This window comes from Stenella coeruleoalba, assembly GCF_951394435.1.
Source record: "Stenella coeruleoalba genome assembly, chromosome: 4".
Taxonomy (NCBI): Eukaryota; Metazoa; Chordata; class Mammalia; order Artiodactyla; family Delphinidae; genus Stenella; species Stenella coeruleoalba.
This window is the reverse complement of record NC_137149.1, coordinates 119,091,403-119,116,974: the sequence shown is the minus strand read 5'-3', so window position 1 is coordinate 119,116,974 and position 25,572 is coordinate 119,091,403. Positions and strand designations below refer to the sequence as shown.

General features: G+C 36.0%; 2 protein-coding genes across 13 annotated transcripts in view; one reads left to right on the top strand and one right to left on the bottom strand.

The window, feature by feature from the left end:
* Positions 1 to 25,572, bottom strand: part of FBXW7 (F-box and WD repeat domain containing 7) — a gene marked incomplete at its 5' end in the record, with an annotated part of 206,820 nt that overhangs the window by 73,316 nt on the left and 107,932 nt on the right. For 10 of the 12 annotated variants that reach the window (XM_079920973.1, XM_079920974.1, XM_079920967.1 and 7 more), the window contains 2 exons: positions 18,428 to 18,997; positions 19,646 to 19,695. In XM_079920973.1, coding sequence (XP_079777099.1) covers positions 18,428 to 18,928 — 501 coding nt within the window. The remainder of the gene's footprint in view (positions 1 to 18,427; positions 18,998 to 19,645; positions 19,696 to 25,572) is intronic. The other 2 variants (XM_079920980.1, XM_079920968.1) reach the window with 1 other exon arrangement.
* On the top strand, positions 23,291 to 24,837 carry LOC307185802 (oxysterol-binding protein-related protein 9-like; the record flags this gene model as incomplete). The annotated part of the gene is given in 3 exon segments (XM_079920337.1): positions 23,291 to 24,242; positions 24,245 to 24,755; positions 24,758 to 24,837. Coding segments are annotated over 3 exon segments (1,341 nt in total). The 5' UTR covers positions 23,291 to 23,492.

The following is a 25,572-nucleotide window of genomic DNA, read 5'->3' as shown; positions in this document are numbered from 1 at the left end:
CTTATACATTATTTTTAGCCCTGGTGATCTATGAAAATAATCATCATTCTTCTATTTACATTTCATATAATTAGAGGTTAAGGTTTATATGCAAGGTGCTACTCTGACAATAATTCTTAGTATTAGGAGCAATTGAGTTAATATTGAACATCAGATACATCCAGTAGCTTATACCAACATTTTACAAAATGTGTTCCCTAAAATATATCCTAAGTAGAGATCATTTTAACTTGACTGAAACTATTCTTCCATTTGTAAAGATGGCTTTTATTTGTTTACAATACTCTCTTAATTATGAAAATGTAGGTATTTCCTATAGTATCAAGCTGTAATTCTAGAATTTCTACAGAAGTACCAAAGAGAATTTTCCCTTGCATATATCCCAGCTCCCCAGCTATTCAGTTCAAGAACTAACATTATAGAATAGAACTAGTCCTCATGTGAGGAATCAAAGCCCCAAGACTACCAAATGTACTTTTAGGTTTTCTTTCAAATTCCTTCTAGGTTCAACATTAACAATCAATTAGGAAAACAAACACCCATCAGAGAGCTAAAGTGCTTCACAGTTAGTACTAAATACAAAATACTAAATTTACAGTACCAAACAGCTGAACACTACTCTAAAAGTCAAAATAATTCAGGCAAAAATTAGTGGAATAGTTTCAACCCACCTAAGAGAGTTGATCTTTGAAACCAAAAACATTTTGCATAGCACTATCTAGCCTGGACTAGTTCGTTAAGCTAGTTTTAGCATAGTCTTTTAACACTACAATAAATCTTACAAAATATAATACTTAACACTTGTTAAGGACTTAACTATCTGCCAATTACTTTCTAAGTACTTTACAAACATTATCTCATTGAATCCTCTCAATAATACTGTGTTATTATGATACTACTGTCATCCTTAAAATAACTATATAACAGCAGTTAACAGTTTGCCCAAGGTCAAAGTGCCATGAAGTGACAGACTGTGAAAACACAGTCTGACTTCAGAGATCACGATCTCTACTTACCAGTATTTATAAGCATTGATGCATTTGTTATAGATGTTATGCTTATTGAGGGCACTGTTTACTGAATCACTCATGAAGTTCCATGTGAGAAATTCCTTTTATATAATGTTAGGAAAAGGGGTGCGTGTGTGTGTGTGTGTGTGTGTGTGTGTGTGTGTGTGTGTGACTGACATGTTTTCTCGTGAGAGGACTCAGCACTTTCTCCTCTTAATTTTATCACAAGGAAGCAGAGAGACTAACAGTCCAATGTTCTGCAAACTTTAGTCTACATTAGAATCACGTGGGAGCCTGTTAAAAATACATATCCCACCCTTAGAGATTTGGTTAAGTAGTTCTGCAGTGTAAGCCTGCAACTTGCACTTTTAGTAAGCATTCCAGATATTTCTGATGGGTCACACTTTAAAGAATACTGGTCCTTATGAGTGGCCAACCTGTAACCTATGAACAGCTTACTCCAACTCATCATAATTCATTCCTTACTTCTTCTCATGGCCTTGTCTTCATAGTCTACTCCACTATTTTCCCTGGCTCTGATTTTCATGTACACTTGATTATTTTATTATATGTGTTTCTCCTATATATAGGTCACCTCAAATTCCTTGTGAAAGTTAGGATACATATTTCTTTCAAACGAGGCTAATTCATTTGGCAGTTCAATACCTAAAACCAGTATATTAAATTCATAAAGCAAAAAGTCCGTAGGTCCCTGCTAAAACACTTAATGGGCTCTGCATATGGTGCTCTCCCACTCCAACCAACTCAATGCCCTTAATGGATCTGCACTAGATGCAAACTATTTTAATTCTGCAATGAGTGATGAACAGCACTCTTCTTCCACAAATAACGTCTAGTAGAAACGGGTGGTCTATAGGTCAAGCCAGCCCACAGAAATGTATTTAAAAAATATGGATGCCAACATACAAAAAATTGAGAAATTATCATTGAAAAATCTGGAATTCCAGTGACTTTTGAAAAATTGGAAAATATGGTAATATCAGTATCCCAATTTTCAGTCATCCCCTTTACCTAGAGATGCTTTGGCTCCCCAGGTCTTATATTTAGTCTATTTCATTCGTTTAAATTACCTTTCTGGCCCCTATGCCTTGGGTTTGTGTCTCCTATAAATTGTGATGGGGGAAATGAGATTAAGAAGATTTTCTGGAAGAAAATCATTTCAGCATAGTCCAGGAATCACTGCTGGAAACTAGTTACAAGACAGGTGAATGGTATTCTAGAAACATTTCTAGTACTCATACTAACCAGATTTTCCCAAACCTTTGTGAAATACCCCATACCCTCAAGCCTGCACTTGCCCCTCCCCCATTAACCTTTGGAAACATGACACCCTTATGGTGGTTGTATGCATTTACAGTAGTACTGTGCCCCACGCCTTCCTCTCCCCACTCCCATAAAAGCTAGGATCAGGGCTTCCCTGGTGGCGCAGTGGTTGAGAGTCCGCCTGCCGATGCAGGGGACACGGGTTCGTGCCCTGGGCCGGGAAGATCCCACGTGCAGCTGAGCGGCTGGGCCCGTGAGCCATGGCCGCTGAGCCTGCACGTCCAGAGCCTGTGCTCCGCAACGGGAGAAGCCACAACAGTGAGAGGCCCGCGTACCGCAAAAAAAAAAAATCCAGAAACATGTTACAGAGGCAGGATTTTAATGTCTTCAATCCATCAAGAGCATCTAATACCTCTCCTTCTCTAGCAAGGAGAAGTTCAGGTGTTTTTCACCATATCCAGATACTGATCTGGTTTTTTTCCCCACGTTTTACACTACTGACCATTTAACATTCACCAAATAAATTATTCTATTAGTAGCAAATTTCATTATCTGAGCAAAAAGATCAGAATTCTAGCTCAGTGTTTAATCACTTAGGCTAATGTTAGCTGTAAAAATATAGCAATAAATGCGGTTTTCAGAAAATGGTAATGATTCCAAAAAAAGCAAACATATACAAAATATAACTTTATCAGTTAGAGAATACTGTTTATCATAGCAGTGACTAAGTTGAAAAGAAGTTCATCAATATTCAAAAGGACTAACTCCTCAGTGTAATTTAGAATTAAAGATCGAAGTTTTGTCACTTCATTATATTGATAGTAACTAATCTGAGGAAATAATTTAAGACATTAAAATTAACAAATACAAGGAAGAGAAACTCAAAAGATAAGGTTCTTTGAAGTCTTCAACTATTATTGCACGTTCTCTCTGTCACATGATCAGGCCCTCCTCTAGGTATAAACAATGTGTTTCTGCTGAGTTCATTCTAATCTTCCTTCACAAAGAGGGAAGTATAAATAGTAGCTGAAGAGAAAACGCCCTTATTTTCCCTCCAAAACATAATATAGAAATTAATAACGAGCAGTTTTCTTTAAAGTACGTCTGAGGGGGAAATAAAAATTTAACCAAGGCTATACTTAAGATGTTGAATTTCTTTTTCAGAAGCTATCAAAGATAAATAGTAATCCAGAGATCAAACGTGGCTCAAAGTCAGTGTTTTTGGATCCTGCACAAATGTGCCCTGCGGTTCGTAAGAGCCTGAGCAATCTTACTGGCTCAGTCATGACTCTTCCTTCACTCATTCACACCACCTGTTTGGGAATTGTAGATTATATTTCTCATTTCTTCACCCCAAGCAACTAAAAGAAATTGAGGAAGAAGAATCATCTGCTCAAATATTCTTTAGTTCAGGATGATCTGGCTCTATGCTGCAATATTACGTTCTATGTTAACAAAAGAGGAAATCAAAACAAGAAAGATAGCATCTTGGACTGGACGGATCATTCTTTTCTCACATCCATGATGAGGATGCCCAGAGCAACTAACAAGACTTTTGTTTTTAATGCACTTATGTGCATATACTTGAGAAATTTTCAAAAAGCATACACATATTCCCAAAGCACAGTAAGTCTGGGCACATATGTACTGTCATCCCAAGGCTCACTTTTTGTTCACTTTTTGTTGGCATTGTTGTTTTAAAATAGCAAAATGAATATATGCTAGCTGCTGGTTAAAAAAAAAAGACACCACTAGGTATCTCACATATTATATGACAGGGCACATAACTACTCCAAATATTAACTTCTAATTCTGAGCAAGGAATAGTGTACTAGAACACAAAGTATAAGAGAAAAAAGCACTTACTAACTATATTTAAACATGTTAAAAGCAACAATAAGGTACCATACGGCCCTCTAGTGTTCAATGAAGAAACAGATGAATTCTTAACTCTTATATATGACATTTCATAGTAAAAAATAATACTTTCTCTGATTTACTAAGTATGTTAATAAACATGTTCATTTGTGACTTCTACAAAAACCCAAATAGTTTGTATCTTCTGTGGCTTTACTTCTATGTGCTTTCTTTTGAACTACCACCCATGTTTGGAGTATCCAAAAGATTCTGAAAGAATTCTTAAATGTTTTCCATAAAAACATTTCCATAAAAAGATTTTCCATAAAAAAAAACCCAATTCTAAACAGAGAAGAAACAACATTTCTCAATTAAAACTAAACAGTATTAAATTTAAGGAAATTTTCAACGAAGAAACAAAAATAATAGTGTCATGACTACAAATTAGGTAGGTATTTAGAACACAACTAATCCATGTTCTCTAATCGTATTTTCCTTTCTCTGTATTCTACTTCTATAATTCATCCAACTTCGTTTTTATCTTTATCATAATTTATAGATGACATTCATTACAGCAACCAAAGCAATGAAATACATGAAAACTGTATTCCCCAGAAGAGAGGTCAAAGATGGGATTGAGATTTTAGGACAAGAGTCAAGAGTAAAAAAGTAGACTCAGAGGAGATTAAGATTGTAAGCACTGGTGAAAAATGGATTATTATTTTTTATTACATAAAATTGATTATTACTGTCTAAATAAAGTTGGTGAAACACTAATTTCAAAATGGACCTAAGTTTATTACATGTTTTAAAAATATATATTTATTGTTTATATATTGGAGTTTTGTACGGGGAAGGTGGCGACTGGTATATGAGCAAGATCTAAATTATACTCCAGCTCTGTCATTCACTTCCTATAACTTTAAGCAAATAATATTTCCGAGTTAAAACTTCAGAAACCACAGAAAGATCTGAAGTTCTTGTACTTGGTATCGAGATCAATCCTCCAAATGTCAAGGTAGTAAGTTGACTACAGCCTGGAAACTCTACAAATGACCCCTCAAAGTACGACTTAGCCATCAGTAAATCACTAGAAAAAGACAGGATACAAACAAAGAAAATTTAAACAAATTTGCCCAATATTAACCCATATAGATATGTGGAATATATTCAAATAGTCACCTAGAAAGGTTTTATAATTACTTCTAAAAATTCTGCCACTATTCAAAAAAGTTACAACTCCTCATTTTCATTTCTTTACAGCCTCCCAACACTAATTCCTATCCTATAGGTCTCAGCCTAGCTTTCATTTCCTCACTGAAGATATCACTGATTTAATTATTTGAATGTGGATGCATATGTGTTGAGAACTACAAAAGTGGGAGGAACAATGAAAATGCTGGAAGACAGAATTTTAATACAAAATAATCTTAGTAAACAAGAACTTGGGGACTTCCCTTGTGTCACAGTGGTTAGGAATCTGCCTGCTAATGCAGGGGACACGGGTTTGAGCCCTGGTCAGGGAAGATCCCACATGCCGTGGAGCAACTAAGCCCGTGCGCCACAACTACTGAGCCTGCACCCTAGAGCCTGCGAGCCACAACTACTGAAGCCCACGCACCTGTAGCCCATGCTCCACACAAGCCATGAGAAACCCATGCACCACAATGAAGAGCAGCCTCCGTTCGCCACAACTAAAGAAAGCCCAAGCGTAGCAACAAAGACCCAACACAGCCAAAAATAAATAAATTTATTTTTAAAAAAAACAAACAAACAAGAACTTGGTAAAGGAGCCAAAATATGAACTCAGTGAGGATGGAGGCATGATGGCAAATAACGATAGAAAATCTAATAGGAACAAGTTTAAAGTCTTGTACTTAGGTTCAAAAACCTATAAACATTCACATTAAGTGGAACAGGATTAAACTAGACTGTGTTTATAAAAATACGTAAGATTTTGTTTTCTGAAAACTGAATTCAATTTTTAAGCATTTTCTACATGCAAAGTACAAAGTCCTGTAAGACACAGCAGAATCTTAGAGAATCTACAATCTGATGAATTAATGATCTAGAGCATCAACAATCTAAATATATATAAATTTAAAAAAAAGAAGCTGACTACAACTATCACAATATAAGTTAAAAACAAAGACCTAATGGAGATACAGAATTTTGCTCGGAGTTCTGTGAAATATTTGTAAGGGAGGTAAGATTTGAAATGGATCTTAAAAAGAAGGACAGAAATTTGAAAGAGGCTACAGAGGGAAGAAGACATTTAAAAGAGAAGGAAAAAGCTTAAGCAAAGGTATCAAAGTAGTCTGAATTCCTCTGTTCTCAGAAATGTCAAATAAACTGCTGCTGCTGAGGTAGACAGTAGGGCAGAAACAAGCTGAAGGAAATAAGATCAGAAGCAAGGCAAGGGTGTCTTCTCTCACTACTGTTTTTTGACATCATACTGGGAGTTCGAGCAAATGCAATAAGACAAGAAAAGGAAATAAGGAACATGCAGATTAGGAAGGAAGAAATAAAACTGTCTGTATTCACATATGACATGATCATCTATGAAGAAAATCAGAAAGGATCAACAACAAGAAAAAAATTACTGGAACTAATAAGTGATCATAGCAAGGAATCACCTTCCTATATACCAGCAATAAACAAGTAAACTTGAAATTAAAAATGCATTACCCTTTACATTAGCACCCCCCAAAATGAAATAGTCATAAATCTAACAAAACATGTCCAAGGTCTCTATGAGGAAAACTATAACTCTGATGAAAGATACCAAAGAACTAACTAAATGGAGACATAGTCCATGATCTTAGATAGGAAGACTCATTATCAAGATGTCAGTTTTTCACAACCTGATGTATAGATTCAATGTAATCCCAATCAAAATCCCAGCAAGTTACTTTGTGGATATTGATAAGCTGATTCTAAAGTTTATACAGAGAGGCAAAAGACCCAGAATAGCCAATTCAATATTGAAAGAAAGCAACAAAGTCAGAGGCAGAGGACTGACTAATCAAGACAGTGTGGTACTGGAAGAAGAATAGACAAATCAATCAAAGGGACAAAATGTCCTCATTTTCCTTTCCAAACTTGTTTTCTTGATAATGCACAAGCATTTCTCCACAGTAAGTAGGTCTTAAAACTTGTAGTAATTAGCTTATCATCATTTAGGTTCACCTCTTATCATGTTGGAAGGAATCCTTCACTGATCACAAGAGCAAAGATGCATGTCTCAACTGGGGAAGAAGAAACCCAGTAAGCAAATGAATAAGCAAAAATATGCAAGGGCAACACTGGATAATCCCTGCCTTGCTTATGATCATGTCACCAATGGAGATAATAAGGATGATAAAAATGACACATATGTTTCCACAACTTTTTAACACTTGCAAAGCATTTCACATTCATCATGTCATTTCAACTCCACACAACACTTTGCAATAAGGTCAGGTATCCTATTCCTGTTTAATGATGAAGAAACTGAGGCTCAAGGAGGTTAATGGATGAGAGAGAGCAGGTAAGCCTTCTTACCTCCTATTCTTTTCAGAACACAAGTCTGTCTAATATTACCTGCCTAACCTATACACCAGGGTTGTGATTCAACAGAGGAAAGCTATCCAACAATGACTTACACAGGTCATGCTGGGGAAAGATGTTGTGGATACAAAAAAAAAGTAACAAAAGAAAGAGCCCAGAAACAGACCTACATTACATTATAAATATAATCAACTGACTGATCTTTGACAAAGGAGCAAAGGCAATACAATGGGACAAAGATAGCCTATTCAACAAATGGTACTGGAACAACTGGACATGCACATGCAAAAACTAACTAAAAATAGATCATAGACCTAAATGTAAAACACAAAACTATAAAACTCCTAGAAAATAACATAGAAGAAAACCTAGATGACATTAGATATGATGAAGACTTTCTAAATACAACACTAAAGGTACAATCTATGAAAGAAATAATTGATAACTGGACTTCATTAAAAACTGCTCTGTGAAAAACGATGTCAAGAGAATGAGAAGACAAGCCACTGATTAGGAGAAAATACTTGTAAGAGACAATATGATAGAGGCCTGTTATCCAAAATATATAAAGAAGTCTTAAAACTAAACAATAAGAAAACAAACAACCTGATTAAAAAACAGGCAAAAGATCTGTACAGACACCTCACCAAAGAAGATATACAAATGGCAAGTAAACATATGAAAAGATGGTGAATATCCTATGTCATTAGGGAATTTCAAATTAAAACAACAATGAAATACTACTACATGCTTATTAGAGTGGCTAAAATCCAAAACACTGACAACATCAAATGCTGGCAACAGGAACTCTCATTCATTGCTGGTGGGAATGCTGAACGGTACAGCCACTCTGGAAGAGTTTGCCAATTTCTTACAAAATTAAACATACTCTTACCATACTATCCAGCAATCATGCTCATTGGTATTTACCCAAAAGAGATGAAAACTTCTGCCTACACAAAAACCTTCACATGGATGTTAGAAGCAGCAGAAATGAGAAACAGTATATACACTGACCCTAGCTATGCAAAATATGTATCTGTGTGGTTAAGGACTGGCAAGTAATACATAAAAATTTATTCACTAATTATTTAGTGACAAATTATTAGGTATATGGGTGCCTTACACATGATAAGTACTCTAGGCAAGATAAGAAATCAAAAGGCTTGACTAGGAGGGAGATAGGAAAACAAATTTAATATAATACGAAATGAGTCATAATAAATATAGCATGGGAGTAGAGATTAAGATAGGGAAACTCTTGGGGCAGGGGGGATAAAAACAGATACTAGCTGGCTTTATGGGTTATTTTACTGTTCCCCTCCTCCCAAAATTACTGTTTCATTGAATTTTCAAATTTTAACAAAAGTGCAACTTGGACCCAGAATTAGATCTAGGCTCAAATTCCTAGCTCCACTACTTACCACATGACTGACCACTGACAAATTACTTAACTTCTCTTCACTTGTTTCTCACCTCTAATATGGAGATAAAACTCAGAACCAACATAACAGGACTGTTGAGATTAAATGAGGTTATATATGGAGAGTATTTAGCAGTGTCCTAGCACATAGTAAATAGTGTTCAGTAAGTGGTTTATTAGTAGTAGTAGCATTTTTATCAGTGCAGCTTGCCATTGCACTGATGAGGTTCAGAGTAAGAACAGGGAATAGTCTGGCTCTACTACACCTGAGCAGCACCTCCATTGACTACAGCATACAACACTTCAAGATCAATTTGTGCAGAGAAGGGCAACCAGGATGGTGATCCTAGAAAACATGTTGAAGGCATTAAGTCTGGTGAGAAGATTATGGATGAATATGACAGCAGTCTTCTCCTATAAGAAAGGCTGTTACTGCTCTACATGGAAGAGAAAGGACCAAAGAAAGGTAATAGATGTCCACATAAAGAACTGTCTAAAAATACAATGCTACTTCACACTGTAGTATTCCCTAGTGACGACTTCATTTTCAAGCCCAAGTCTCTTGATAAAGCTACTGGGCACAGGTCTGGACTTGGTGATCTCAAAGGTCTCCTTCGGATTCTATCTCAGGAGACTTAAAACTAGGATGGAAAACCTAAGCAGTTTAAATATATTAATCAGTTTGAAGAAATGAAGCGTTGGGACCAGGGGACAGGAAGAAAAGCACTGGTGACTTCCTGGTAAAGCACTGCAGAATTATATTTAAAAAGATGGATTCTGAAATTGCTCACAGGATGTTTAAATGAAAGATATTCATGTTTCAGGGACAGCCAAAAGTGCTGCCAAGGCTACTCTAAGTAACTCTGAAGAAACCATATATTAAATAAATGTCTTGAAAACAAAGAAAGATACCACCATGCTAACTACTCCTCCTCTAATAATGTGGTAAGGTGACCTTAGAGAATTGCCGGGATGGCACCTGAGTCCTAGAGAGGTGAAGAATTGGTTATTCAAAGAACTCTTAAAGATTTCATTGCTTTTTTCCCACTATATTCAGCTGCATTTTCATGAAGAGATCATTATATAATGCCCTTACTTGTGAAAGATGTCTTTTTATCCAGTCTTCCACTGGAGCATTATACATTATGAAAGTTACCTAAAAAGACTAAGTAAGTAGAATAAAAACTGGTTTCTAATAGATATAGTTTTTTCCCCTAATAAATAACAGTAATATATGCCTGTTATAACAAGCTTGGGAAATTCTGAAAAGTATATAAGAAAAAAGAGAAATAACTCAACCACATTCAGAGATAATTTCTAACATTTGGTTTAATTCTTTCTGATCTTTTCCCATGCATATATATATAGATTATTGTATGTTTATTTCATAGTTAGGATCATATTATATACATAGTTTTGAGTTCTATATATTTAGTAAATGTTATATTTTTAAGGTTTTCCTGTTATTAAATTTCCTGTAAAAATATGACTTTTAATGACTGTATAAGTTACCCGCAATTGATTTCTGCATCTTAGCAACACAGTTCTTAAACTAGGGTTTTAACTTCTCCTCCGGGGAGTCAACTGCTAATTGTTATTATAATATTCCTCAATGTAACTATCTTTATAATGAATATCTGAGTTTTAAACTAAACTTAAATGGCATGCTTATTTATAATTTATAGTCTAGCTTGGGTACATCTTAAGAGGTGAAATGAGAATTGCTCACATTGCAATCTGTGAAACTTCAATTCTCAACCTGAATCAGCACTAGAAACAAATACATCAAATTTCTACTGTTCAAAAAATAAAAGAATTAAATGTCAACTCAAGATAAAACTTACCGCAAGAGTCACAAGGTAACACCAAATGAACTGTAACATAGAGAACCAACAACGGGTTCAAGGAATTGAATTTTCTAATTCTAGGAAGGTGTAAAGACACAGATGGAATTTGGCCTGGAATTTGAAGGATCTGGCTAGAGTTTATTAAAAGCAAGGGGAGAAATGGAGATGAAATCAGGTAGAAAAAAATTGGTAAGATTGTGAAACACTTCAAGTGTCCACCTATGGATTTGGCTTCATCAGGGGGAAATGGAGCACCAGATACTTAAAATTGAGGTTACTGATCCACACAGAACAAAAATTCATTTTTAAAAATTCATCCAATAATTCATACTGGCAACACATTGTCAAGGACATGGCGTTATAGCCTGGTGCAAACAGAAACATTAAGCAAAGATGCTCTTAAGATTTTTAAACATGACCCTTCAATTTTTATCTTACAAGTGCCTGGGGGTAAGAAAAAGGAAGATCAAGTGTTCATATGTGTTAAACTCTTCAGCAAACCCACAGACTCAGACGATAAGAAAAAGTCAAACCATTTTTTCACCAAATGAACAGAAGACTAGGATATTAAGAGACTAGAAAATCTAAAGAGGAAAATTAAAAACTGGTAGGAAGAAATACATACAGTAGTAGTTTTAGCTTTCAGTGGACCGCTCAGGTGACAATGCCCAAGAGACAGGTAGAAATGCAGGACTGAGGCCTGGGTGAATGATGGGCCCTTGAGACTTAATTTTGGAGTTACCTACCAAAGTAAAAACAGAACCCCTTTATCCTTTTCATACCCTCTTCTTTATCACCAACAAAAACAACATGAATAAACATCAGTTCATTTTTATTATATACATATGAAATAATCTGCCTCAGAAACATTTTGAGTATAACTATCTTTGGTATTTGTGGATACTTCAGAGAAGGTTATCATCTGCATAAAGTACAAATCAATGGAACACTATTAAAAAATTTTTAAATTCTCCATTCTGTGGGAAGATTTGTTTTGGTCTATAATTAAAATCCATAATTAATTAATTATTTGCAGTGAACAGGATAACAGATTTAAACATGACCAACATGAGAGCTATTATGGTTTAAAATAATGTTAATAAGTATTTTTAAAACTGCACTAACAGGAATTAATTAGAAATTGACCATAAACTAAAGTTCATTTGGGCATCCAGTTGTAAAATTCACAAAGCATTTAAAGTATACAGATGTTTTAAAGAAGAAAATTTAGAGAAACTGACAAATTCTAATAGAAGGAAATGATGCCTACCTATCAACCAGGACGATCTGTGAAAAGCATCCCCGTGGAAATTTGTTCTATTCTTATTTTTATCAGAAATCAGCCCACTTATTATAATATGTTCCCACTCCTCCTGAGCATCCTTTTAAAAGTATTTATCTATTTCTCTATTAATAACTTTTTCCACTAGAGGGTGATATGATGACTGAACACTAAAGGTCATAAAAAGTACATAGACTGATATCTTCTGTGGGGAATGAAGTGTGTTCTGTGAGATTAGGGATGAAGGATAAGAGACAGACAAAATGAGGTCACAGGCTTACATCTGCAAACTACTTGCACGTCCCAGGCACTACACTACTTGCTTTACATAAATTATTTTACTCAATCCTTATAAAAACCCTGTGAAGTAGGTATTATAGTCTTATTTTACAGATAAGGAAACAGTTCAATGAGATTACATATTTATGGCCATATAATGAGCGGCAAAATCAGAATTCAAGTTCAAGCCTGAAAAGCTCTTTTCACTCTACTAAGTTAGGGGAAACCCATCTCCTCCAGTGTGTCCCCTTCCCTCCGCTTCCACCCTCTCCACATGTTTAAAATTGGGTTAAACTGGGCTGAGTGAATGTTTCCAGTCTGTTCTCCTTCACAAATGCAGGAGGCATGGCTATTTGTTGGGCTATGTTTCCTAGTGGATGTTATTCAAGATGACTGATCTCTGGACCTCTCTCCACCTAACAGAATTTAAACTTTGGTTCTTTGTCTTACAAGAACAAGACAAGGCCAGGGACTTCATGACATGGCCATCGCTCTCTAGAACTCTACCTAAATAAAGTAGAATTTAGAACGCTACTTGATTTCAGTTGTTACCCACATTGTCCTACAAAGTTTGCCAGTAGGTCTGGCTCAAGGGAGCAGCTGAAAAATGCTGGACTAGAAACAAAACTGTAGTTTTGATCCCCTGACTGGTTAGTGATCCTTGTCCCTAGCTCCTCTATTGTTTTGAATCTAGAGACAAGAAAGTCTCAGGCCTCTTATACACTAACATACTGCTTCTTTGAATATATACATATTTTTACTAAACACTTATTTCTTATTTGAGGGAAAAAGGATTTTAAAAAAACTGCTTAGGGACTTCCCTGGCAGTCCAGTGGTTAAGACTCTGCGCTTCCACTGCAGGGGGTGTGGGTTTGATCCCTGGTTGGGGAACTAAGATCCCACGTGCCGTGCGGCACAGCTAAAAAAAAAAAAAAAGGCTTAGTTACCAGGAGAAATCTAACAATCAGGATGGCAAAAAAGATATATTAACTTGAGATAAGGAATGAAGTTATGTGAGAACAAATAAAACGCACTATGATAGACATGGAAGAAGCAGAAATCGGTGCTCAAACATGGTTCTCTTCATGAGAAGATCAGGAGGATACAAGATCTGGCCTGATGGTAATCTCATTTGCTTTTCATTTTAGTAGAAAATGAGTTGATACTCTACATTAAACATGGAAAAGAAGTCTTTAGTATGGGCTGGGCATCTCTTCAGGAAACAAGATTTAAAAAAAAAAATTATATATATATATAAAAGACTGTTGACACAGGGAGTTAAAACTGAAGAGATGGGCATTTCTATTCGGGGAAGCAAGTTGAATTTCAAATTTGCAGGCAGACTAACCAAACTTACAGAAATAGCTGGCACACAACCACTAATTAAGAAGCACATTTGATGGAATCCAGAGAGAATTGATATCTGTTATCCAGTCGCAAATTTCATTGTCACGTCTTCCTGTTATAACTTTAGCCTTGAGCCCTCATAACTTCAGTACAGTACTTGTTAAATATCACAAAGAAAAGCATTTAACTAAGCAATCTGTACTTTCTAAAGGATAGCTCTGTTGATTTCAAATGTGATATGGTATTAGAAAACCACCATACTCCAAAGCCTAGAACCTAGAGACTTAAAATTCTGCTGAAGATCTTGTTTAGTAATGTTTGCCAAACTCTACCATAGGGGGCAGCATAGCGCATGGAAAGAAAGGGTTTTTCTGAAATTAGGCAGATCTGTCTTAAAATCTCTTGCCACTTACAGTGAAATTTTGGGGTGTTGGCCTCTCTGCAAGCTCTGCTTACTTAAGTTTGTTTGCAAGTTCAAACAAACTTAAGTATGGACTTAATAAGCACCAATTCTTGACTGCCACTGTCCTTGACTCTTAACATTAAGAAAGTCTGGAATTTCTAATTTATATTATTGCCATAGACTCCCATTAGAATAAATCTTTGGTGACTAGAGGGAAAAAAGATTGTCCTAAGAGTTTTGATAGTTTCCAATATGCTTTCAAAGAAAAGCCCAATACAATGAAGGACCAAAAATGGTTTTTCTCATTAATATCATATTTGCATATATAGCATGTTCAGGAATGCCAAATAAGTTTAGTGGTCCAAAGGGTATGTTTAAGAAACTGCCCAAAAACAAACAAACAAACAAACAAAAACATTTGAAAGGTATGCTGGGTAAGACTGTAGAAGGCTAATCCCATGTTAACATTAAAAAATGGGATTTTAAAAATACTTATTATACCTCTACTCTTCTCAAAAGTTATTATACCTCTACTCTTCTCAAAAGTTATATATATAAGAGGATTTAAAAGAAATTGTGGCTTAGGGTTTAGAAGTGTCTTATGTTTATAATGATCAAGAGTTTAAAGTGTCTTATGTTTATAATAATCAATAATTTGGAGCTGCTCCAAAATAAAGTAATTTTGAAACAGTGAGAGCTTTCCCCCTGTTTACTGTAGTTAAAAGATTTATACACATGGGTGACTGACATTTTCTTTCGAAGTAACACAGTACTAGGTGATTTTTTTAAATGTTGTTGAAAAAATAAAATGTTGTTGGGAGTGATCCTGAAGAAGCGTTTCAAGAACAAACAAAAAGGAAAACGAGCCAATCTCAGATTGACATCCTACTTATTAGAAGGGCATCTCTGCCTTGGCAATCAAATAGTTTTATATTCTTCTTGCCATACTTATTAAGGCAAATGACCTCAAGATAAACAGCATATCAAAAGTGCATTTTACACACACACACACACACACACACACACACACTCACATAAACACATGAACACATCTAGCTCTGTTGCTGTTAGTACTCAGTCCACTCCTACGGCCTTGTATGTATAACACAATAATTGTGTTCACAACTCAAGAGTCACTAGGGGAAACAGACTTAAATTCAGTATGTTTGTTTTTAAGGAGGTAGCTAATCTGTATAAGACATATCTAAAAGTTCTGTTTATGGTTTCATCTTGAAGGGAAGGGAAATATAAAGCATCTGTCAAATCTGTATACTGGAAATTTTCCTACTGAACACTATGATGACTTCTCCTTTAGGTAAATGATACATTTCATCTAGCTGGCTTTCTAGTTTTTAATTTAAAATGCAGCAGAATTCATTGATAGCTTTGCATTGTTCTGAAAGGCTTAGTTTTGATTAAACTTCTTTCTTAAATAAGATAATGTAATTAAATACTAAATCCCTATTCCTCCATCTGAATCCTCAGAAAAAAACAGGAGAGATATAAATTTCCTCTTTTGAGATAGTAACCTTGAGGGAGAGAAATCAAGAGATCAGGTATATAAGCTGGGCAAATTGCACTATAAAAGGTTTGAGCTTTGCCATTGGTTGTGTTAGAGCCATCTGGCTGAGTTCCAAAGCACCACTTCAACACCTTGAGACAGGGATGGTAAAAGGGATGAAAACCACCACTTGAAGCCACTTCCTTCTTAGATCAAACCAATTAAATAAAATCTAAACTTGCAGACAGGCTAGGGAAATTAGGGATAAACATGTTTTAGAAAGAGTTTAAGGTTCACAAGCCGAAGCAAAACTGATACAGCAATTCAACTATTAAACCGAGTGTCTAAGCTATTTTATTGCAGGTCAAGTTAAAGAGGATGATGTTAAATCTGTTTGTGTGTTGTTTATGGGCTAAATAAATGATTCACTGTAAAATTTACAAGTAAGCGAATAAGAGGATAAACTACCTCAGCCATTATTTATTTTAATGTCTGTAAAATAAGTAAGATATTATTTCAGTTAAAATGCTCCTTTCCAAAGAATTGTTTAACTCACAGTCTACTCTACATGGATATTCATGATTTTTACCTAATTTCTAAATGATAAAGAAACAGAAAGCATGCAAAGATAAAGATCTATGAGCGAAGAAGCCTGAAGGGAAAAAAAGGATAGAAGTTATGCTACATACCTCATTCATTCTGAATATAATTCTTTTTACGTTCTCTCCTCTTTATATAGACCACTGCTTAGCAACACTGCCTAAAATATTGATTAAGATAAATTCTAACTCCAGCAAAATGCACATGATGTCCTTATTGAATTTCCTGTAATTTCAATAGCACCAAAATACAGAGAAAATAAATTTCAATGCAGAAGAGAAGTCAGCACTTAGATGACTGAGGAGCTAGTGAACAAGACCAAGGTATGTAAAGAAAAGTCTCATTTCCAGCTTTGGGTTGTGTGTGTGTGTGTGTGTGTGTGTGTGTGTGTGTGTGTGTGTGTTCATATTCTTTACAACTTAATTTTTTTTTATTATGGAAAACTTTAAACATACTTGGAAAACTACATAGAATACCCACGAACCCCCATGTCCCTATAACCCGGCTTCAACAATTAGCAACTAACTCATGGCCAATCTATACCCTCCTTCCTATTCTCCCCTTTGGTATTATTTTGAAGCAAAGCCCAGACACTATATCATTTCATTTTGACTGTAATTTGATGGGGGAAAGGGAATACAATAGAAAGACTGGGTAGTGAGCAATGCTTCCTCTTTCTCTCCACAATCCCTGCCCCTTGTTATGACCGCAATTTTAAGTGATAATTCCAGGAATGTTTTGAGGAAAGAAGCCCACATGCCACCCCACAGAATTAGCACTGGCAATTCCATATTTACTCAAACACTTCCCGCTTCCACCTCAGACAGCAGCTCCCTGCCTATCCAGCAAGGACAATTCTGGGAAGCAATGACGGTGTGTGATAGTGACAGTGTATCCAGTCCTTAACTCTGGCACAGCCTCCAAGGACTGTATAAAATGGAATTGTCTCTCAGCACTAGATTAGTCACCAAGTCCCTGAACTGATAGGATTCCTCTAGTTTAGACAAGAGTCTAACTGTCCACCTTTTAAAACATGGCTATGGCTAGTTTCCATGGGCTACCACCAGCTAAATGAGATAAGGAGGCAGATCCAACAGAGCTGTCTCCCAGGAACAAAGGGAAAGGAAAACTGCAAGCAAGGGAAGTCGTGGCAGTAACTTGAGCGAAAATTGGGAATCTAAGTGCATCTTCATATCACCTCCTATTTCTCACAGTCAAATACCAACCAAAATGGTGTGGTTATCCTATACTTAATATTCAAATTGCCTGGAGAAGCAAATGGAGTGTTCCACTAAAATGGAATCAGGAAAAAAAAAAAAAAATCCCTCTGGGGTTCCTAAATGCTTTAACTTTAATAAAATAACTAGAAGAAAACAAGCAGTGAAGACAGCACCATACATTCTTGTTGTTTTATAAAGTAGGGAAAATGTTTCATAATCTTAAATACGTCGGCGTCTAGCATTTTAACTTTTAAAAATACCTACTCAGATTTCCCCAACAACCAAATACTAATATTCAGACTATAATTTTACCTTGTTTACATAACAAAGAGAAAACTATTTACAAAGGATATATCTTATTCATCATAATAAGAAAACTAATTGTGAGGTAGCTTCCAGTAACTACTGCCTTGGAGTAACACCTGTGAATACACAGCCCACCAGCCCAGCTGCACTTGGTAAATAAGAAAAGAGTCTTCACTACTTGATCTACACAAACCACGTTTCACTCCAACCCTCTCCACTACATGCAACCTACTAACCCCTGTCCCAGGGACAAAACTGATAATGAAATTTGATATTAATGATTTTTCATAGTAATAGGATCAAATACCCTCTCTCCATGAGTAATAACATTGTCCCATTATCAGTATTTCTATTTCTAATACTTTCTAATACCTTCTGTAAAACAAAAATTAGTTCATTTTATTACTACACATCTGAAGATTAATTTTGCAATACTACAAAGACTGTGAGGAAAGTTTCGTTACAATTAATACGGATATGTAAAATTCCTCAGGTGAAGAGCAGACTAAATGTACTTACTTTTGTTGTCTTTGTATAGAACGGGGAGGAGAGTTGGTGAATAGGCAGGTCCACGATACTACTAGAGTTTGTGACACTGTTACTATGTGTATGTTCATCTTCCCTGCTGCTGTCATCAGACTGATCAAAATCATCACTCTCCTGGTCCATTTCCTCTTCCTCTTCATCCTCCTCATCTTGTTCACCAGCATGTTCCTCGTCTTCCTCTTGTTCCTCTTGGTTTCCCGAGGAGTCCTCATCTACTGAAATAAACCGGTTATTGTTTTCTTCCAATTGTCCTTGCTGGGAATCACTTTGGTCTCCAGGTCTAGGTTCTGCTCCAACGACTTCACCATTCCTTGCAGTGTGCTCCTCCTCTTGTTGTCTTAGCTGCTGCTGCTGTTCCTCCTCCACCACGCGATTCATCTGCTCCTCATCTGCCTGGCTTGAGGAAGGGTTACCTCTCAGAGAGCCTCCAGTTCGTCGTCTTTTGCTGCCCACAGAGAGCAGTTCCTGATTCATTTCCAAAAGCCAGCTTGCTACTTCTTGGACCTTGGCTAGACTATCAGAAGATGCAAAGGTTTTCACATTCTGTAGAGAAAAATGGGGGGAGGGAAAAAAGGTTTGTACAATCTACATTATCTTCTACTTTTATGTTATATGTCTATATTCCAAATTTCATTAAAGACTGTAAAAAGTATTTGATGCCATGGAGACATTAAGATGTTCTTTTGGAGTCAGTATAGAAAGTTTAAATTATAAAAGTATGAGACTTTATAAAGACATACACAAAAATCATATAGTAAACAGCTTTATTTTAATCTCCTTTTAAAAATAATTTTAGAACAAAGGTTTATAGTTTAGTTGCTTTGACCAATAAAACATAATCTAACCAATAAAACATTTTTAAATTTTAGATCAGTAGCTCATAAACTATACCCTTTGTCAAACTTCCACAAAATGTTAAGAAGTGTATCACAAAAAAACCTATTCAATGCTCAGTTAAGTTCAGGAAATGCTGAGATAAACCAAGATTAAAAGGCTTTTTTTTTTAACTTTAGGAATTTCCCAAACTTTTCGGATCACAGAACCTTGCCTTTAGACACAGTTTTCTGACAGTTACCAAATATAATCACTATGATTTTCATTTTTCATAATGAATATAAATCAACTAGACATCAAATAAATAAAAAATTTTATTTCAAAAAAAGAAAAGAAAAACCATTCGTAAGTTCATACCCTCTGACCCAGTCACTCCACTTCTGGCAATCTATCCTAAGGAAGTAATCCTAAAACAGAAAAAAAAAATGATGCAGAGGATGCTCACTGCAGCTTTATCCACAAAAACAAAAAACAAAAATAAATGTAAATTAAAATAATCAAAACCCAAATGTTCAAGACATATGAACCCATGAGATGGGATATATTTAGTACAATCCCTAAACATAATGTTCATAAAAAAAATTGTGAAAACATGGACGTTTTCACAAAATGATGGACATTATATGATCATAGAATGATTTTTAAACTGCACAAGACTAGATTGAAGAAATATTTCAAAATATAAACTGCATTTAGGCAGTGGTATGATAGGTGTTTTAATTCATTTTTTTACCGTATTTCTCAAATTTTATGCATCAAGCATGTTTACTTTTATGTTTTTAACCGTGGCTCTAAAATTTGATCTGATATAGAATCTTTTCATAACGTTCCTTTTTAAATTTCATCCTTTGCAGATACCTATATGGACATGCTTGAGGTTACAGAAAATAATGCCAACACATTACACAAGTTTATATAAAATTCCTTTTAAAAATACCTTTAAGGTTTATGAGATAAGGAAATACAATATCCATTTTCTATCATGCCCTAAGAGTTACTACATTATATCACAATGATCTTTAAATAAAACAGCCTTATCCACCTCTCCAACCCTTGCCCCTAGATGGTCACTCCCCCAAAGGTCCACAGTTCTCATGGCAAACTTTAAGATGGGGTCAAGAAAGTCCAAAAGATAGTTTTTAAATAACAGTATTTTATTTTCTCTTCTATAATCAACAATTTCTAAGAAATAAGCTACAGTGTGGGGGGGGGGGGAATTCTTAAATTCTACTTACTCTAGAAGTATAAATGTAGAAAGAGAAGAGTTCTAAAGATGGACCCCTGAGACCCTCCAACATTCTAAAAGAAGAGAAGTAGCCAGCAAAGGTGACTAAGTAGGAAAACCAAGAACCAGAGTTACCCGTAAAGCCAAGTTAAGAAAGCATATCCAGCAGGAGAAAGTAAATGATGACAACTACCGCCAAGAGATCAAGTAGGATGGAGACAGAGAACTGACCACTGGATTCAGTAACATGGAAGTCACTAGTAATAGGAGGAGTTTTCGTTAGTTGAAGTCTGATAAAAGTAGATTTAAGAGACTGGGAAAAGAGAATAGAGATGGTGGGTATGGAAGAGTTTGCAGTTTGATGCAAAAGGGAACAAAAGAAAGGGAGTAGTAATTGGTAGGGAAAACGGGGTCAAGAGAAGATTCTTGATTAAGACTAGCGAACTAGCAGCATATCTGTACACTGACAAGAATGATCCAGCACAAAACAAAAAAGTCAATAATGTAATCAAGAGAGAGAAGAAATAGTGAAGTGATATCCTTAAGTAATTAAAAAGGGGGTGATGAGAAAGCATTCAAACGTTAGAAAAGGGGATAGTTAGAAAAGGGGATACTACATTTACGGTCATAGATGGAAAAGCAGTATAGTATTATATAAATACTTTACTTCTTTTTAGCATATTTCTCAATGTGCGAACAGTTGGAAGCAGGTAGATTTTTATAGTGGTCAGAGTCTTTGGAAGTTCCCTGCTCATTCCTTCAATTATTTTTTCCTTTTCTTTGTAAAATAGGAAGAAGTAAGGTTATCAGCTGAGAGTGATGTTACAAATTTGAAGAGAAAGACATGAAATAGCCCTCTAGAGAAAGAGGAAGGGAACCTTCTTTCACGCAAGAGATTTTGATGATCAAATGTAATCAATAAACTATGATGTAATATATATTAAATGCGGCTTTTAAAAGTCAAGTAGTTCTAATAGATAACCAACAAGAACCTACTGTAGAGCACAGAGAACTCTGCCAAATATTCTGTAAAAACCTAAATGGGAAAAGAATTTGAAAAAGAATAGATACATGTATAACTGAATCACTCTGCTGTACACCTGAAACTAACACAACATTGTTCATCAACTATACTCCAGTGTAAAATAAAAATTAAAAATAAAATGTTATTATGCTTTTGAAGAAAAAAAATAAAAGTAAAAGTCAAGTGGTTCTTATTTACAACTCAGGCAAGCACAATACAAACTTTATCTTTGAGGTAGCAGGTAGGGTTCCTTAGAAAAAGGAATATATATATCCATTGTTTTCAGAAGATAAACTACAGAAAATAAAGGTCATCAAAATCTTGCTGGCTAGTATATGTCAAAGACAAACTATGAAAATATCACAGGAAATCAGGTTAAAAATAACATACTGAAACACAGTGACCTACACAAATGAAAAAATACACACACACACACACACACACACACACACACACTACCCCTGTGTATATAAAAGTAAATCTGCTATACACAGGATTTCTTCAAGGCTAGAATCAAAATCTTGCTTTAGTAACTGTATCTAAAGTCTAGCTCTCGTAACACTAATGAGAACGTTTTTCACTTGGATGTTTATTCACAGAATGGCATGAAATCAGGGACACTGCCTGGGATAATGCAGGCCCCAAGAAAATTGCCCTTTGTGTACCCAACCTAACAGGCATATTTTTACAAGACTGAAACAGGTTAAATGACATACTAAGAGCAACTTACAAAGTAAAAAAATGAGAGAACCAAGATCATAAAACAAAGCATAAAGAATGTGCATAAAGGGAGGAGACTGTTGGTAAGCAGCCAGCCTATCAACAAATAGAAAGTTTATAACCGGCATTTCAAAAACAGTACCTGGTCACTGAAGAACACTTCTGTTACCAATTATGAATAATAAAAATACAAATCACTGTCATTGTATAACTTTAGTGTAATATTGAGGGGAACAGAGAAGAAATGTCTTAAGCCAATAAACTGACTCATATTTACAGTGTAGCACGTAAACAGCTTTCAAAATAATACAGACTCTTAAAGATAGACCTGGTCAATAATGGAAAATCCAAGTAGAAGAATCAGATTTAAAGCACAGCCAATAAAAAATATTCAATGACACAACTGAAAGTCAAATTACAGGAATTCCAGAATATTTGAAGAGGCTGAAAATATCTAACTGATAGACTTACATAAAAATTGGACTTCTCTGACTCATTCTGGGAGTGGAAAATAGTAATAAATATATAAAAACTAAGAGGAAATTTTCATTTTCTGTTGGTATTAATTTAAAAAACAGTATTTTTAGAAAATGTGTTCTTCCTAGTAATAATCTATTAAATAAGCTAATGACTTAATTAAAATAATATTTATCCAATAATTAATAGGAAATCAGAATCAACTATTAAACACTTTTAAGGGGGAAAAAAACATTCAAAAATTAGTTTACACAGGGGGCGAAGGGCTGTACCGGGGGACCGGCTGAACCGGACCGGACCGACTGCGCAGCAGCCCGGTGATCCGGCAGACGGTGGAAAAGAGTGGGTGCTCGGAAGCGGCCCTAGGCTCTCTCCCCTGGAGGCACAGAAGGCAGGGGCCTTGGCGAATGGCTTTCTTGATGGCTACTTGCTAATTAGACCCGGAGGGCCTGGGAGAGGGAGGGGCCGGCTCCCACTCCTGAGTCCCCAGGGACCCTGCTTCTTGCCGGGGCCGCGGGCACGAATATCGGGCACGAATATGGATATCGTTCTCTCCCTGCCTCCTTCCCGCCGCCCCCTGGGGGTTTGATTCAGGATTTGTTCCTAGTGTCCAGAACTTTGATAAGAAACTTACAGAGGCTGATGCTTACCTACAAATCTTGATAGAACAGTTAAAGCTTTTTGATGACAAACTTCAAAACTGCAAAGATGATGAACAGAGAAAGAAAACTGCAACTCTCAAAGAGACAACAAATAGCATGGTAGAATCAATCAAACACTGCATTGTGTTGCTGCAGATCGCTAGAAGTACTATTAATCCTGTAGATGCAATATATCAACCTAGTCCCTTGGAACGTGTGATCAACACAATGCCTTCCCAGACTGTCTTACCTCCAGAACCTGCTCAGTTGTGTAAGTCAGAGCAGCATCCATCTTCTCTACCAGTTGCACCCGTATTAGCTACCTTGGGACATCATCAGACTCCAACACCAAATAGTACAGGCAGTGGGCACTCACCACCTAGAAGCAGTCTAACTTCTCCAAGCCATGTCAACTTGTCTCCAAACACAGTCCCAGAGTTCTCTTATTCTAGATGTGAAGATGAATTCTATGATGTGGATGAATTCCATCAGAGTGGCTCATCCCCACAGCACTTAATAGATTCCTCTGGATCTGCCTCAGTCTTGACACACAGCAGCTTAGGGAATAGTCTAAAGTGCCCAGATACCACGGAATCACTTAATTCTTCCATGTCCAATGGGACAAGTGATGCTGAACTTTTCGATTCACATGATGAGAGAGATGATGAAGGGGAGGCAGGGTCAGTGGAAGAGCACAAGAGTGTTATCCTGCATCTGTTGTCACAGGTTAGGCTTGGAATGGATCTTACTAAGGTAGTTCTTCCAACATTTATTCTTGAAAGAAGATCTCTTTTAGAAATGTATGCAGACTTTTTTGCACATCCGGACCTGTTTGTGAGTATTAGTGACCAGAAGGATGCCACAGACCGAATGGTTCAGGCTGTAAAATAGTACCTTATGATGAACATTACATTCTCACATTCCGCAATGGTCGTGGAAGGTCTCTCCACACAGTGCCCTGCGTGGAACTAGGCGGAGAATGCAATATTAATTGTTCCAAAACTGGCTATAGTACCAATATCGCCTTCCACACTAAACCTTTCTATGGGGGCAAGAAGCACAGAATTACTGCTGAGATTTTTTCTCCAAATGACACGAAATCTTTCTGCTCAATTGATGGGGAATGGAATGGTATAATGTATGCAAAATACTCAACAGGGGAAAATGTAGTTTTTATAGATACCAAGAAGTTGCCTATAATCAAGAAGAAAGTGAGGAAGTTGGAAGATCAGAATGAGTGTGAAACCCACTGCCTTTGGAAGGATGTCACTTTCAACTTAAAAATCAGAGACACTGATGCAGCAACTGAAGCCAAGCACAGACTTGAAGAAAGACAAAGAGCAGAAGCCCGAGAAAGGAAACAAAAGGAAATTCAACGGGAGACAGGTCATTTCATGAAGATGGAGAATGCTGGGTTTATGATGAACCATTACTGAAACGTCTCGGTGCTGCCAAGCATTAGGTTGGGAAATGCAAAGTTCACTCCTGGTGACCAGGGCAGAGGCATAATGAAGTAACAATCTTCCTTTAGGAGAACCTATTCACTCCCTTCTTATTGCAGTGGTTCCTATCTCAGGGATACTGGACTTTCTGAGGCAGATGAACAAGTAAAGCGAGAAAAGCTTCCCTTTTCCTGTTCTGTGGCAGTTACAATGTTGACTTCGGTCTTGAGAAAAACTTCAGGTTTTGAAAACAAGATGTCTGCTCCTTTTCCAAATCTCACGTTATAAATCCCAGTCTCAAACTCTGCATTCTAGTATTGCTGTTGAGATATACAACATCTATTTCCTAGGTCGTATAATCTTAGGTTTTATATATATATATATATATATATATATATATATATATATATATGTATGAAATAGGTGATGTCAGATTTTTCATAAATATGCCATCTACTGTAAATATTGGTTCCTCTGAGTCGTTTTAGAAAATTTAGGGCAAACTATTAAAATCACGTGTTAGGAAATTTCATGGTCTCACCTACAATAACTTTTATTTTGGAATTGAACTATTATTAAATTGTATCTAACTCTGGACTACAGTTTAATTATACTCAGTGCTTCTTAAGGCTTCATAAAGCAATTTTTCCAAAAAAAAAAAACAATTAGTTTATAAAGTCCCACAAAAAAAAACTAAGCACCCATAATCTAAAACTTCTGCCATACAGGAAATATTAATAAATGAGGTATTAATA